Raw genomic sequence first — 14,723 nt, 5'->3', positions numbered from 1 at the left:
GTATTCTGCAGCCTACATGTTAGCAGGTCTTCTCAATAACTGTTGGTCCAAAGAATATTCTGTGAGATTATACAACTCCTATGTGCATATTTCCTCATGCAATCCATTTCAAAATTCTACAACACGAGACTATCTTATTTATACAACAGAAGCAGAGGGCTTGACTGAAAAAAGTTAAAGGAGTTTTCTTCCTTGAGGCATAATGGGCATTTTATGGTGTTTTGATTTTGCTTGTTTAGGTCAGCTTTGAAATTCACAGACCAAGGGCTGAGGAAGGTTCCTGGAAGACAAACTCCCTCCTCCAGAAGGACTGCTCCTTCCTTTCATCAGAGGACACAGCTCCCTTTGCTTCCCAGTGATTTATATGCCCTGGGATATTACTGGGGAGATGTTGGTGAGGGTCTGAAACAAATCTTCCTCCAGATTAGGAAGTAAACCATGGTCTGCAAGACATATGGCACACAGCTCCTAAAAGATTAATGGGAACATGAGACTGCTGGGTCCTCAAACCACGGATGATAAGGGTGTTGGAAAGAGCACCTCCTCTTAGCTTTGAAGTATCCCTGACTACAAAGTTTTGAGGAAATTCAGAGTAAATGGGAATCCCCAAAATAAGGTTTGACAGGAAGAATGTCTATCGTAAAGAATTCCCCAGTCAAATATAAGCAAGATTTCAAAAACCTTCAAATCCATGCAGGGGAGTTCAGGGGCCCTTGAGAAGCTTGCAATATTTATTTTGTAAATTAATGAGACTGGGAGCATCTCCTGAGGCTGCACAGATCCCGCGGGTTTTCACTGTTCAGCCCCTGAACACAGCTGATAGAAAGCACACCCCTGAGTAGTTTGTGGCCACTACAAACATAGGTCTCTAGGGTGAGTGTGGCCCTCCAGTGCACTCAGCCATCCCTTCCCCTGTCTCCAGCCAGGCCCTTCACCAGTTTCCACAGCTACTGCCCTTCCCAGGCCCCTCCCTTTTTCCTTCTCTCCCTTAGCAGATCAGTCATTCCACATTTCACAAATATACTTCACAGGAGCTTTAACGAAATCTTGAGAGATGAGAAAGAATGCGCCAGAAGGACTGGGAAAGAGGGGTTCCAAGGAGTTTCATGTAAGGAAACAGCATGCATTGTGCTCAGAGCACCGGCTTTGCAGTCCAGCAAAACTGGATAAAATTCCAGGCCTTTTGCTTCCACTACATGCAAATTAGACTAAGGTACTTCTGGAGGTCTTAGTTTCTACTTCTCCCTCTGTGGAGATGATAGTCCCTAACTTGTATGGCTGTTGTCAAGGTTAGATGAGAATGAATGTAAAGTGCTTAGCACAATGCCTCATATGGAGTAAGCGATTATTCAATGATAACCATTATTATTACTGTAAATGCATTTGTAACTTTAATATGTGGTTTGTAACCATTACAGTAGTCTACCTCACAAGCTTGTTGTGAAGACCAAATGAACTAATAAATGTGAAAGAACTTTTTTAAAAAGTATGGCACAATATTATTCACTCATAAAAACAAATGAAGTTCTGATCCATGCTAAAACATGAACAAAACTTGAGAACATTATGCTAGGTGAAATAAGCCAGACACAAAATGATGAATATTTTATGATTCTACTTATCTGAGATACTTAGAGCAGGCAAATTCATAGAGACAGAGACAAAGAAGAAGAGAGCTACCAGGGGTTGGAGGAGGGGAGAATGGGGAATTACTGCTTAGTGGGTACAGAGTTTCTGTTTGAAATGATAAAGAAGTTTCAGAAATAGTGGTGATGGTTATACAACACTGTAAATATATTTAATGTCACTAAATTATACACTAACAAATGGTAAATTTTAAGTCCAGAAGAAAGGAAATACTAAGTTCTTATGCCATTTTCAACAAAATTAGTATCACTAACATCCAGACGAAGACAGAAACAAATCAAGACATTTTATCTGCTCAGGTTTTTCAAACTGTACTTATATTTGTGGGGTTTTACTAATTTTAAAATTATTAATTTTAAAATTACTAATTTTAAAATACACATATTTATCCTAATAACACATGAAAGAGGATTTGTATTATGATTGTACTAAAATCTGTACAGCTGAACTACGTTCTATCTAAGTAAGCCTAACAATTTGATTTCCATGTCGACCTTGGATTAGATCCAAGATGGGCCTGCTTTTACTAAGTGCTCCTCTCTAGCCAATGGTTGTGTAGTCTACTTTGCAGACACATACTTGAGTTTGAGAATTTATAACTTAATGAGGACGTAAAAATGGATACACATGCTCTCTCACACAGAGAAAAGACGTTCAGCATTTAGAAAATTATGTTTAAAAACAGGCAACTGACAAAAACCTCAGCAAAGGGCATTTTTCTTTGGGTCTTGGCAGGAACACATGGCTCACTGACCTGTGTTCCCTGACTGTTGATGTCAATAGCATCACTCCACTCAGCTGTTACTTCATCTAGCAGTTCAACTCTCAAAAGGAGGCTCGGAAGTAAGTCTTTGGTCTTGCAGTCCGGATAACTGGAAATCTGATGATACAGCTCATGATGAATTGAGCACTCAGAGGGAATTTTTTTGCAATAAACCTCAAACTTTGGAATATCTGAAATTTTAAAAAAAGGCATATGCAGAATTAGCCCTTAAAGACAGAGACTTGGGGGACAGTAAACATAATGTGGCAAAAGAAACTTCTCAAAAAGAGATGATTAATACTTTTATTTAAATATTTTTTTCACAGGATCACAGGTAACTACTAAATCAAAAAATCTCAGAAAAAATACACATTTAGTATTATCTAAATTCAGTAGTATAAAACATACCTTTAATGTTTTCCTTTATAAGCATTTTTACTGGACATCTGTTATGGATAATTACTCGAGGACTAGGGTCTTCTGAGAGGGTTAAATAAGTCACTCCAAGGTGTTCTTGATATGTCAGCACTATAGCCCTGGAAGAGAATCAAGTCAAATGACAGAAATGTTTAGGAAAAAAAATGAATGCTCTCTCCTCTGGAACATGTTTATTTAGATTTGCAACATTCAGAACTCGAAAATATCTCTTTTATAACTCAGGGGAGATTTCTTTTCTGATAATAGTAACATATTTATAATATTCATAAAATGTGAAAAAATATTTAAAGGCAAACAAAATAATTCTATCACCCAGAGAGAACTATAGCTAACCTTGTGCTAATATTTCCTGTTGTTCTTTTTTTCCCCCATGCATATGTGTGTTAAACTCCTTCGCCAGGCAGGGTACTTTCTTCTTCCTTAAAAGTGCTTGGTAGGCTGTGCATGGTAGCTCACGCCTATAATCCCAGCACTTTGGGAGCCAAGGCAGGAGAATTGCTTGAGCCCAGGAGTTCAAGCCTAGCCTCAGCAAAAGGGCAAAACCCCATCTTTACTGCAAAATACAAAAATTCGCCGGGTGCTGTGGCGCACACTTGTGGTCCCAGCTACTTGGAAGGCTGAGGTGGGAGGAGGATGGCTGGAGCCTGGGAGGTTGGCTTAAGCCTGGGGTGTTGAGGATGCAGTGAGCCGTGATTGTGCCACTGCACTCGAGCCTGGGTGACAGAGCAAGACCGTGTATCAAAAAAAAAAAAAAAAAAAAAAAAAAAAGAGCTGACCTTCTTTTAAAAGGACTACTAGAGAATTTGGGTACTTGCTCTTTTTTTTCTAAAGGTAGGTAGGCTGATAATGTTTGCTGTCAATTTCCACAAGCCCATCACACCTTAAAAAATGTACATTTTGATTAGCAGGAGCAAAGCTGTATTATTTGGAGCTAGAAAACCAGCTGTGTGAGTACAGGTTGCCTTCTGTGATGAAGACAGAGAAATTTTCCTATTTAGATTACAGACTACACAAAGAATATTTCATTGAAGCAGGAAAATAAAATTACTCTGAAGCCTAAATTACATAGAATGATTGTCAAAATTAATCAAAGAAATCAGATAATTTGCCAAATGTGGCCCTCAGCTGACTAAAAGGGGTCAATAATGCTCTAAAAAGCTTCCATTTGCCATCCATCTTATTTGCCAGTGTGAGTACTTCCCAAAGATTGTATTTGAAATGTCAAAGTGAATGGTCCATTAGCATTTGGTAAAAGCACATTAATCACACCATCTAATGTGTGCTATTGGTTGGACTGAGGGAAGGAAATAGATGAGGAGATGGGACAGCATGAAATAAATTCATTTTAAGAGTATACTTCTTGGATAAACAGCAAAGTTCCTTTCCCAGCCTAATTTTAAAAGAGCTAGGAGAGCCAACCTCAGATAATTTCTTTTTGATAGCCAAGAAGACTAGGGCCAGGACTCAAGTATGGTACTTTCTGTCCAATATCTAGCTTAGTATTTGTAGATAAGATTAAATTATACGTAATTATCAGAATTTTAAGCTTACTTTCCAAATTGAGTTTTGTTTCAAATTTTGTTTTTTAAAAAATGTTTTACTTATAGACATAAGTTCATATAGCTTTCAAAAACACCCTTAAACTCACTATGCTTAACATCTCCAACCAGAATGTAAGGATAACCACTCCTGTACAGTGTAAAAGATGACAAATGTTTGTAAAATCAAGGATTTTGTGAATACTGTGAAAGAAGGAGGGATGTGTGGAGAACAGAACCTTACCATTATGAATAACTTATTTAAAATATTACTATAAAAATCTCTCTTGTCTTTTAAAATATTACATCAAAAGACTTAGCATTGCTAAAATCTCAAATAAAGTCTATAAATTCATAATCCTGAAAATAAGGTACTTCTCATAAGGGCACAATATGTTTTCTTTTGTAGCTGTTACATATACTATAAATAAGTTATTCTTGACAGCTGCAGAAGGGACATTTTACATGCAAGACAACCACATAATAGAAGTCCAGTATGAACAAACCATTATATGTCTCTGGCTTGATTCTGTGGTTGTTATTTACATAACTGGTAATCGGTAATTGGAGCAACTTGCGTGCAGGAACAACCACAGAACAGAGTCTTCTGTGACTTGTGTTTATCTAAGTTATCTCTCTTAATGACTTTTTTGAGAAAAACTCCATTTTGAAGTAAAAGTAAAATATGGGAAAAGAAAAAGGTTTTCCAACTTGACTTGCTCACATTTTAACCCTTATTTCTTATAATTTTATGGAGGCTAAGAACCCATAACAGGTAATTTTTTTCATTATGATATGATCTTTTCATACAATGCTATTTGTATGATGATACATATGATCTTTTCATATAATGACATTCTGTGGTACAAGTACCATCATTTCCCCCCAGCGTAAGCTCCATAACGGGAAAAATCCCTGAAGTAGTATGCTGGGACAAGCCATATGTGATCATAACACTTGACCCACTGTATACAATATCTAGAAGTAATTAAAAATAAAGCCTAATATTACATATGGGGAGCCCTGCGACCATTCTATCTCTCTTGGTATCTAGATGAACAGCTAGACTGACAAGCAAAGAAGACAGACATTTATATAAACATAAAATACCTGGTACAGAATCCATTTTCCCGGAAATTCCCAAGGGGTACTGCCACACTCTGTCTGGGAAACTCTGGTCTAACCATAGCTGGCAGGCTCCAGCACTGTGAGCTGTCAGCACCTGGGGCAGGAGAAAAGCCCAGCATGATCTGTTTCTGAAGCAGGGATGCATCCAGTACTGACTGACTGATGTCAGGCATCAAGTCCCAGCAAGGAAGGGAGCTGGATTTCATAGCAGGCTGCTCTCCACATGGGCAAATGCTAAAAGTAGCACTGTCTGGAACGTGAAAATACTAAAAAAAAAAAAAAAAAAAAAATGCAGAGAGCACATTAGCTACAGTAATACAGCAGAATTAAACTTTTTAAAGCATATCTTCTTTTCTTTTCTTTTTTTTTGAGACAAGTCTCGCTCCATCATGCAGGCTGGAGTGCAGTGGCACCACCTCGGCTCACTGCAGCCTCTGCCTCCTGGGTTCAAGCAATTCTCATGCCTCAGTCTCCCAAGTAGCAGGGACTACAGGCACACGCCACCATGCCCGGCTAATTTTTGTATTTTTAGTAGAGATGGGGTTTCACTATGTTGGCCAGGCTGGTCTCAAACTCCTGACCTCAAGTGATCCGCCCACCTCGTCCTCCCAAAGTGCTGGGATTATGGGCGTGAGTCACCACACCTGGCCCCGTAAAGCACATCTTCTAAGACACCATCTATAACTATGCATTTTTAGAAAGAGGCTGGGTTGGGGACATGGGAATATTATGAATCTTGTCCCCATGAGCATGTCCTAATGAAATAATTAGAAGCAGTGAGAACACCACGGATGCTCAAGTCCCTTACACAAAATGGCGTAGTACTTATATATAACTGTGCCATCCTACAGTATAACTTAAATCATCTCTATATTACTTGTAATACTTGATAACATGTAAATGCTATGCAAATGATTGTTATATTGTATTTTAAAATGTGTATTTTAAAAATTGTTGTATTGTTAGTTTATTTTTTCCTGAATATTTTTGGTCTATGTTTGGTTGAATCCATAACTACGGAACCTACAGCGACAGAGGGCTGACTTTACCACAATGCATTGTAAGCTTAAAAGTATAAGACTTTTATCCCATTTGATTAATCTAACAATTTTTAGGAGCTGAAAGCAGGAGGTAAAAGTGCAGACAAAGGTAAAGAAAGATAATACTTTCCTATAAAACAGTTTCAATAGCATAAAACAATAGCATACCACTTAACATTTTCTGTTTTTAAGTTCTCTTAAAACCTCTCCTTATGGCTGGGTGCCAGTGGCTCATGTCTGTAATCCTAGCAATTTGGGAGGCTAAGGCAGGTCGATCACGAGCTCAGGAGTTTGAGACCAGCCTGGCCAACATGGTGAAACCCCATCTCTACTAAAAATACAAAAATTAGCTGGGCGTGGTGGTGGGCACCTGTAATCCCAGCTACTCAGGAGGCTGAGGCAGGAGAATCGCTTGAACCCAGGAGGCAGAGGTTGAAGTGAGCTGAGATCATGCCATTACACTCCACCCTGGGCGACAGGGCAAGACTCTATCTCAAGAAAAAAAAAAAAATAAAGAAAAAAAAGAAAAAAACACAGATTCCCGGGCAAGATGGCTGAATAGGAACAGCTCCGGTCTGCAGCTCCCAGCGAGACCAACACAGTAGATGGGTGGTTTCTGCGTTTCCAACTGAGGTACGTGGCTCATCTCACTGGGACTGTTTAGACAGTGGGTGCAGCCCAAGGAGGGTGAGCAGAAGCAGGGTAGGGCATTGCCTCACCCGGGAGGCGCAAAGGATCAGGGAACTCCCTCCCCTAGCCAAAGGAAGCCATGAGGGACTGTGCTGTGAGGGACGGTGCTATCTAGCCCAGATACTATGCTTTTCCCAGGGTCTTTGCAACCCACAGACCAGGAGATTTCCTCCTGTGCCTACACCACAAGGGCCCTGGGTTTCAAGCACAAAACCAGGCGGCCATTTGGGCAGATACTGAGCTAGCTGCAGGAGTTTTTTTTCACATCCCAGTGGCGCCTGGAATGCCAGCGAGACAGAATCGGTCACTCTCCTGGAAAGGGGGCTGAAGCCATGGAGCCAAGTGGTCTTACTCAGCAGATCCCACCCCCAGGGAGCCCAGCAGGCTAAGATCCACTGGCTTGAAATTCTCACTGCCAGCACAGCAGTCTGAAGTCGACCTGGGATGCTCCAGCTTGGTGGGGGGAGGGGCATCCACCATTACTGAGGTTTGAGTAGGCAGTTTCCCCCTCACAGTGTAAACAAAGCCTCCAGAAAGTTTGGACTGGGAAGAGCCCACCACAGCCCCACAAAGCTGCTGTAGCCAGAATGTCTCTCTAGATTCCTCCTCCTTGAGCAGGGCATCTCTGAAAGAAAGGCAGCAGCCCTAGTCAGGGGCTTATAGATCAAACTCCCATCTCCCTGGGGCAGAGCACCTGGAGGAAGGGGCAGCTGTGGGCACAGCTTCAGCAGACTTAAACGTTCCTGCCTGCCAGCTCTGAAGAGAGCAGTGGATCTTCCAGCACAGTACTGAAGCTCTGCAAAGGGACAGACTGCCTCCTCAAGTGGGTCCCTGACCCCTGAGCCTCCTGATGGGGAGACACCTCCCAGCAGGGGTTGACAGACACCTCATACAGGAGAGCTCCAACTGGCATCTGGCGGGTGCCCCTCTGGGATAAAGCTTCCAGAGGAAGGAGCAGGCAGCAATCTTTGCTGTTCTAGAGTCTCTGCTGGTGATACCCAGGCAAACAGGGTCTGGGGTAGACCCCCAGCAAACTCTAGCAGACCTACAGAAGAGAGGCCTGATTGTTAGAAGGAAAACTAACAAACAGAAAGCAATAGCATCAACATCAACAAAAAGGACAACCACGCAAAAACTCCATCTGAAGGTCACCAGCATCAAAGACCAAAGGTAGATAAATCCATGAAGATGAGGAAAAACCAGCACAAAAAGGCTGAAGATTCCAAAAACCAGAATGCCTCTTCTCCTCCAAAGGATCACAACTCCTCACCAGCAAGGGAACAAAACTGGATGGAGAATGAGTTTGACAGAAGTAGATTCAGAAGGTGGGTAATAAACTCCTCTGAGGTAAAGGATCATGCTCTAACCCAATGCTAGGAAGTTAAGAACCTTGATAAGAAAGGTTACATGAATTGCTAACTAGAATAACCAGTTTAGAGAAGAATAGAAATAACCTGATGGAGCTGAAAAACACAGTATGAGAACTTTGAGAAGCATACACAAGTATCAATAGCCGAATTGATCAGGTGGAAGAAAGGATATCAGAGACTGAAGATCAACTTAATGAAATAAAGCGTGAAGACAAGATTAGAGAAAAAAGAATGAAAAGGAACGAACAAAGCCTCCAAGAAATATGGGACTATGTGAAAAGACCAAACCTACATTTGATTGGTGTACCTGAAAGTGACGGGGAGAATGGAACCAAGTTGGAAAACACACTTCAGGATATTATCCAGGCGAACTTTCCCAACCCAGCAAGACAGGCTGACATTCAAATTCAGGAAATACAGAGAACACCACAAAGATACTCCTCAAGAAGAGCAACCCCAAGACACATAATCGTCAGATTCACCAAGGTTGAAATGAAGGAAAAAATGTTAAGGGCAGCCAGACAGAAAGATCCAGTTACTCACAAGGGAAGCCCATCAGACTAACAGTGGATCTCTTGGCCAAGAGAAACTCTACAAGCCAGAAGAGAGTGGGGGCCAATATTCAACATTCTCAAAGAAAATGTTTCAATCCAGAATTTCATATCCAGCCAAACTAAGCTTTGTAAATGAAGGAGAAATAAAATCCTTTACAGACAAGCAAATGCTGAGGGATTTTGTCACCACCAGGCCTGCCTTACAAGAGCTCCTGAAGGAAGCACTAAATATGGAAAGGAAAAACTGGTACCAGTCACTGCAAAAACAAACCAAAATGTAAAGACCATCAACACTATGAAAAAACTGCACCAACTAATGGGCAAAATAACCAGCTAGCATCATAATGACAGGATCAAATTCACACATAACAATATTAACTTTAAATGTAAATGGGCTAAATGCCCCAATTAAAAGGCACAGACTGGCAAATTGGATAGAGTCAACACCCATCAGTGTGCTGTATTCAGGAGACCCATCTCATGTGCAAAAACACACATAGGCTTAAAATAAAGAGATGGAGGAATATTTACCAAGCAAATGGAAAGCAAAAAAAAAAAAAAAGCAGGGGTTGTAATCCTAGTCTCTGATAAAACAGACTTTAAACCAACAAAGATCAAAAAAGACAAAGAAGGGCATTACATAATGGTAAAGGGATCAATGTAAGTAGAGCTAACTATCCTAAATATATATGCACCCAATACAAGAGCACCCAGATTCATAAAGCAAGTTCTTAGAGACCTACAAAGAGACTTAGACTCCCACACAATAATTGTGGGAGACTTTAACACCCACTGTCAATATTAGCTCAACGAGACAGAAAATTAACAAGGATATTCACGACTTAAACTCAGCTCTGGACCAAGAGGACCTAATAGACATCTACAGCACTCTCCACCCCAAATCAACAGAATATACATTCTTCTCAGCACCACCTAGCACTTATTCTAAAATTGACCGCATAATTGGAAGTAAAACACTCAACAAATACAAAAGAACAGAAATCATAACAAACAGTCTCTCAGACCACAGTGCAATTAGAACTCAGGATTAAGAAACTCACTAAAATCCACACAACTATGTGGAAACAGAACAACTTGCTCCTGAATGACTACTGGGTAACTAATGAAATTAAGGCAGAAATAAATAAGTTCTTTGAAACCAATGAGAACAAAGACACAACATACCAGAATCGCTGAAACACAGCTAAAGCAGTGTTTAGAGGGATACTTATAGCACCAAATGCCCACAGGAAAAAGTGGAAAAGATCTAAAATTGACACCCTAACATCACAGTTAACAGAACTAGAGAAGCAAGAGCAAACAAATTCAAAAGCTAGCAGAAGACAAGATCAGAGTAGAACTGAAGGAGATAAAGACATAAAAAACTCTTCAAAACAAAACAACAACAAAATCAATGAAACCAGGAGCTGCTTTTTTTTTTTTTTGAAAAGATCAACGAAATAGATAAGACTGCTAGCCAGACCAATTAAGAAGAAAGGAGAGAAGAATCAAATAGACACAATAAAAAATGATAAAGGGGAGCTCACTACTGATCCCACAGAAATACAAACTACCATCAGAGAATACTATAAACACCTCTATGCAAATAAACTAGAAAATCTAGAAGAAATGGATGAATGCATGGACACATACACCCTCCTAAGACTAAACCAGGAAGAAGTCAAATCCCTGAATAGATCAATAACAAGTTCTGAAATAGAGACAGTAATTAATAGCCGACCAACCAAAAATGCCCAGGACCAGACAGATTCACAGCCAAATTCTACCAAAGGTACAAAGAGGAGGTGGTATCATTCCTTCTGAAACTATTCCAAACAATAGAAAAAGAGGGACTTCTACCTAACTCATCTCATGAGGCTACCATCATTCTGATACCAAAACCTGACAAAGACACAACAAAAAAAGAAAATTTCAGGCCAATATCCCTGATGAACATTGATGCGAAAATCCTCAATAAAAGACACAACAAAAAAAGAAAATTTCAGGCCAATATCCCTGATGAACATTGATGCGAAAATCCTCAATAAAATACTGGCAAACCGAATCCAGCAACACATTAAAAATCTTGTCCACCAAGATCAAGTCAACTTCATCCCTGGGATGCAAGACTGGTTCAACACACAAAAATCAATAAATGTAATCCATCACATGAACAGAACCAATGACCAAAACTACATGATTATCTCAATAGATGCAAAAAAAAGGCCTTTGATAAAATTCAACACCCCTTCATGCTAAAAACACTCAATAAACTAGGTATTGGTGGAACATATCTCAAAATAATAAGAGCTATTCATGACAAACCCACAGCCAATATCATACTGAATGGGCAAAAGCTGGAAGTGTTCCCTTTGAAAACCATCACGAGACAAGGATGCCCTCTCTCAGCACTCCTATTCAACACAGTATTGGAAGTTCTGGCCAGGGCAATCAGGCAAGAGAAAGAAATAAAGGGTATTCAAATAGGAAGGGAGGAAGTCAAATTGTCTCTGTTTGCAGATGGCATGATTGTATATTTAGAAAACCCCATTGTCTCAGCCCAAATCTCCTTAAGTTGATAAGCAACTTAAGCAAAGTCTCAGGATACAAAATCAATGTGCAAAAATCACAAGCATGATTTATACTCCTTTGGGTATATACCCAGTAATGGGATGGCTGGGTGAAATGGTATTTCTAGTTCTAGATCCCTGAGGAATCGCCACACTGACTTCCACAATGGTTGAACTAGTTTACAGTCCCACCAACAGTGTAAAAGTGTTCCTGTTTCTCCACATCCTCTCCAGCACCTGTTGTTTCCTGCTTTTTTAATGATTGCCATTCTAACTGGTGTGAGATGGTATCTCACTGTGGTTTTGATTTGCATTTCTCTGATGGCCAGTGATGATGAGCATTTCTTCATGTGTTTTTTGGCTGCATAAATGTCTTCTTTTGAGAAGTGTCTGTTCATGTCCTTTGCCCACTTTTTGATGGGGTTATTTGTTTTTTTCTTGTAAATATGTTTGAGTTCATTGTAGACTCTGGATATTAGCCCTTTGTCAGATGAGTAGGTTGCAAAAATTTTCTCCCATTCTGTAGGTTGCCTGTTCACTCTGATGGTAGTTTCTTTTGCTGTGCAGAAGCTCTTTAGTTTAATTAGATCCCATTTGTCATGCTGCTATAAAGACACATGCACACGTATGTTTATTGCGGCACTATTCACAATAGCAAAGAGTTGGAACCAACCCAAATGTCCAACAACGATAGACTGGATTAAGAAAATGTGGCACATATACACCATGGAATACTATGCAGCCATAAAAAATGATGAGTTCGTGTCCTTTGTAGGGACATGGATGAAACTGGAAAACATCATTCTCAGTAAACTATCGCAAGGACAAAAAACCAAACACCGCATGTTCTCACTCATAGGTGGGAATTGAACAATGAGAACTCATGGACACAGGAAGGGGAACATCACACTCCGGGGACTGTTGTGGGGTGGGGGGAGGGGGGAGGGACAGCATTAGGAGATATACCTAATGCTAAATGACGAGTTAATGGGTGCAGGAAATCAACATGGCACATGGATACATATGTAACAAACCTGCACATTGTGCACATGTACCCTAAAACCTAAAGTATAATAAAAAAAAAAAATCACAAGCATTCCTATACACCATTAACAGACAAACAAAGAACCAAATCATGAGTGAACTCCCATTCACAATTGCTACAAAGAGAATAAAATACCTAGGAATACAACTTACAAGGGATGTAAAGGACCTCTTCAAGGAGAACTATATACCACTGCTCAAGGAAATAGGAGAGGACACATACAAATGGAAAAACATTCCATGCTCATAGATAGGAAGAATCAGTATCGTGAAAATGGCCATACTGCCCAAAGTAATTTATAGATTCAATGCTATCCCCATCACGCTACCATTGACTTTCTTCACAGAATTAGAAAAAACTACTTTAAACTTCATGTAGAACCAAAAAAGAGCATGCATAGCCAAGACAATCCTAAGCAAAAAGAACAAAGCTGGAGGCATCAAGCTATCTGACTTCAAACTATACTACAAGGCTACAGTAACCAAAACAGCATGGTACTGGTACCAAAACAGAGAGATAGACCAATGGAACAGAACAGAGGCCTCAGAAATAACACCACCCATCTACAACCATCTGATCTTTGACAAACATGACAAAAACTAGCAACGAGGAAAGGATTCTCTATTTAATAAATGGTGTTGGGAAAACTCGCTAGCCATATGAAGAAAACTGAAACTGGATCCCTTCCTTACACCTTATATAAAAATTAACTGAAGATGGATTAAAGATTTAAACTAAGACCTAAAACCATAAAATCCCTAGAAGAAAACCTAGGCAATACCATTCAGGACATAGGCATGGGCAAAGACTTCATGAGTAAAACACCAAAAGCAATGGCAACAAAAGCCAAAATTGACAAATGGGATATAATTAAAGAGCTTCTGCACAGCAAAAGAAACTATCATCAGAATGAACAGGCAACCTACAGAATGACAGAAAATTTTTGCAATCTATCCATCTGACAAAGGGCTAATATCCAGAATCTACAAGAAACTTAATCAAATTTACAAGAAAAAAACAAACAACCCCATCAGAAATGTGGGCAAAGGATATGAACAGACACTTCTCAAAAGAAGACATTTACGTGGCCAATAAACATGAATAAAAGCTCATCATCACTGGTCATTAGAGAAATGCAAGTCAAAACCACAATGAGATACCATCTCATACCAGTTAGAATGGCAATCATTAAAAAGTCAGGAAACAACAGATGCAGGAGAGGATGTGGAGAAATAGGAATGCTTTTACACTGTTTGTGGAAGTGTAAATTAGACCAACCATTGGAACACAGTGTGGCAATTCCTCAAGGATCTAGAACTAGAAATACCATTTGACCCAGCAATCCCATTACTGGGTATATACCCAAAGGAATATAAATCATTCTACTATAAAGACACATGCACATGTATGTTTATTGCAGCACTATTTACAATAGCAAAGACTTGGAACCAACCCAAATGCCCATCAATGATAGACTGGATAAAGAAAATGTGGCACATATACAGCATAGAACACTATACAGACATAAAAAAGAATGAGTTCATGTCCTTTGCAGGGACATGGATGAAGCTGAAAACCATCATTCTCAGCAAACTAACACAGGAACAGAAAACCAAACACCACATGTTCTCACTCATAAGTGGGAGTTGAACAATCAGAACACATGGGCACAGGGAGGGGGAACATCACACACCAGGGCCTGTCAGGGGGCGGGAGGAAAGAGAAGAAAGAAATACCTAATGTAGATGACAGGTTGATGGGTGCAGCAATGGCACATGTATACCTATGTAACAAACCTGTATGTTCTACACATGTATCCCAGAACTTAAAGTATAATTAAAAAAAAAAGGAAAACATCTAAGATGCAATGGAGAGAAAAAAATCTCTTAAAATGTAACTGTTCATTTTAATTGTACAAAGAACTGAAATTCTTAGATTTA

General features: G+C 39.8%; 1 protein-coding gene across 1 annotated transcript in view; it reads right to left on the bottom strand.

The window, feature by feature from the left end:
* VPS13B (vacuolar protein sorting 13 homolog B) overlaps positions 1-14,723 on the bottom strand; it is an 891,476-nt gene that overhangs the window by 38,988 nt on the left and 837,765 nt on the right. The window contains exons 52-54 of the mRNA XM_030795363.1: positions 5,497-5,780; positions 2,819-2,946; positions 2,402-2,601 (exon numbers count right to left, since the gene is read on the bottom strand). Of these exons, the coding sequence (XP_030651223.1) occupies positions 2,402-2,601; positions 2,819-2,946; positions 5,497-5,780 (612 nt within the window). The remainder of the gene's footprint in view (positions 1-2,401; positions 2,602-2,818; positions 2,947-5,496; positions 5,781-14,723) is intronic.

This window comes from Nomascus leucogenys, chromosome 16 (genome assembly GCF_006542625.1).
Source record: "Nomascus leucogenys isolate Asia chromosome 16, Asia_NLE_v1, whole genome shotgun sequence".
NCBI lineage: Eukaryota > Metazoa > Chordata > Mammalia > Primates > Hylobatidae > Nomascus > Nomascus leucogenys.
Note: the sequence above shows the minus strand (reverse complement) of the source record. Positions and strands in the feature narration are given on the sequence as shown.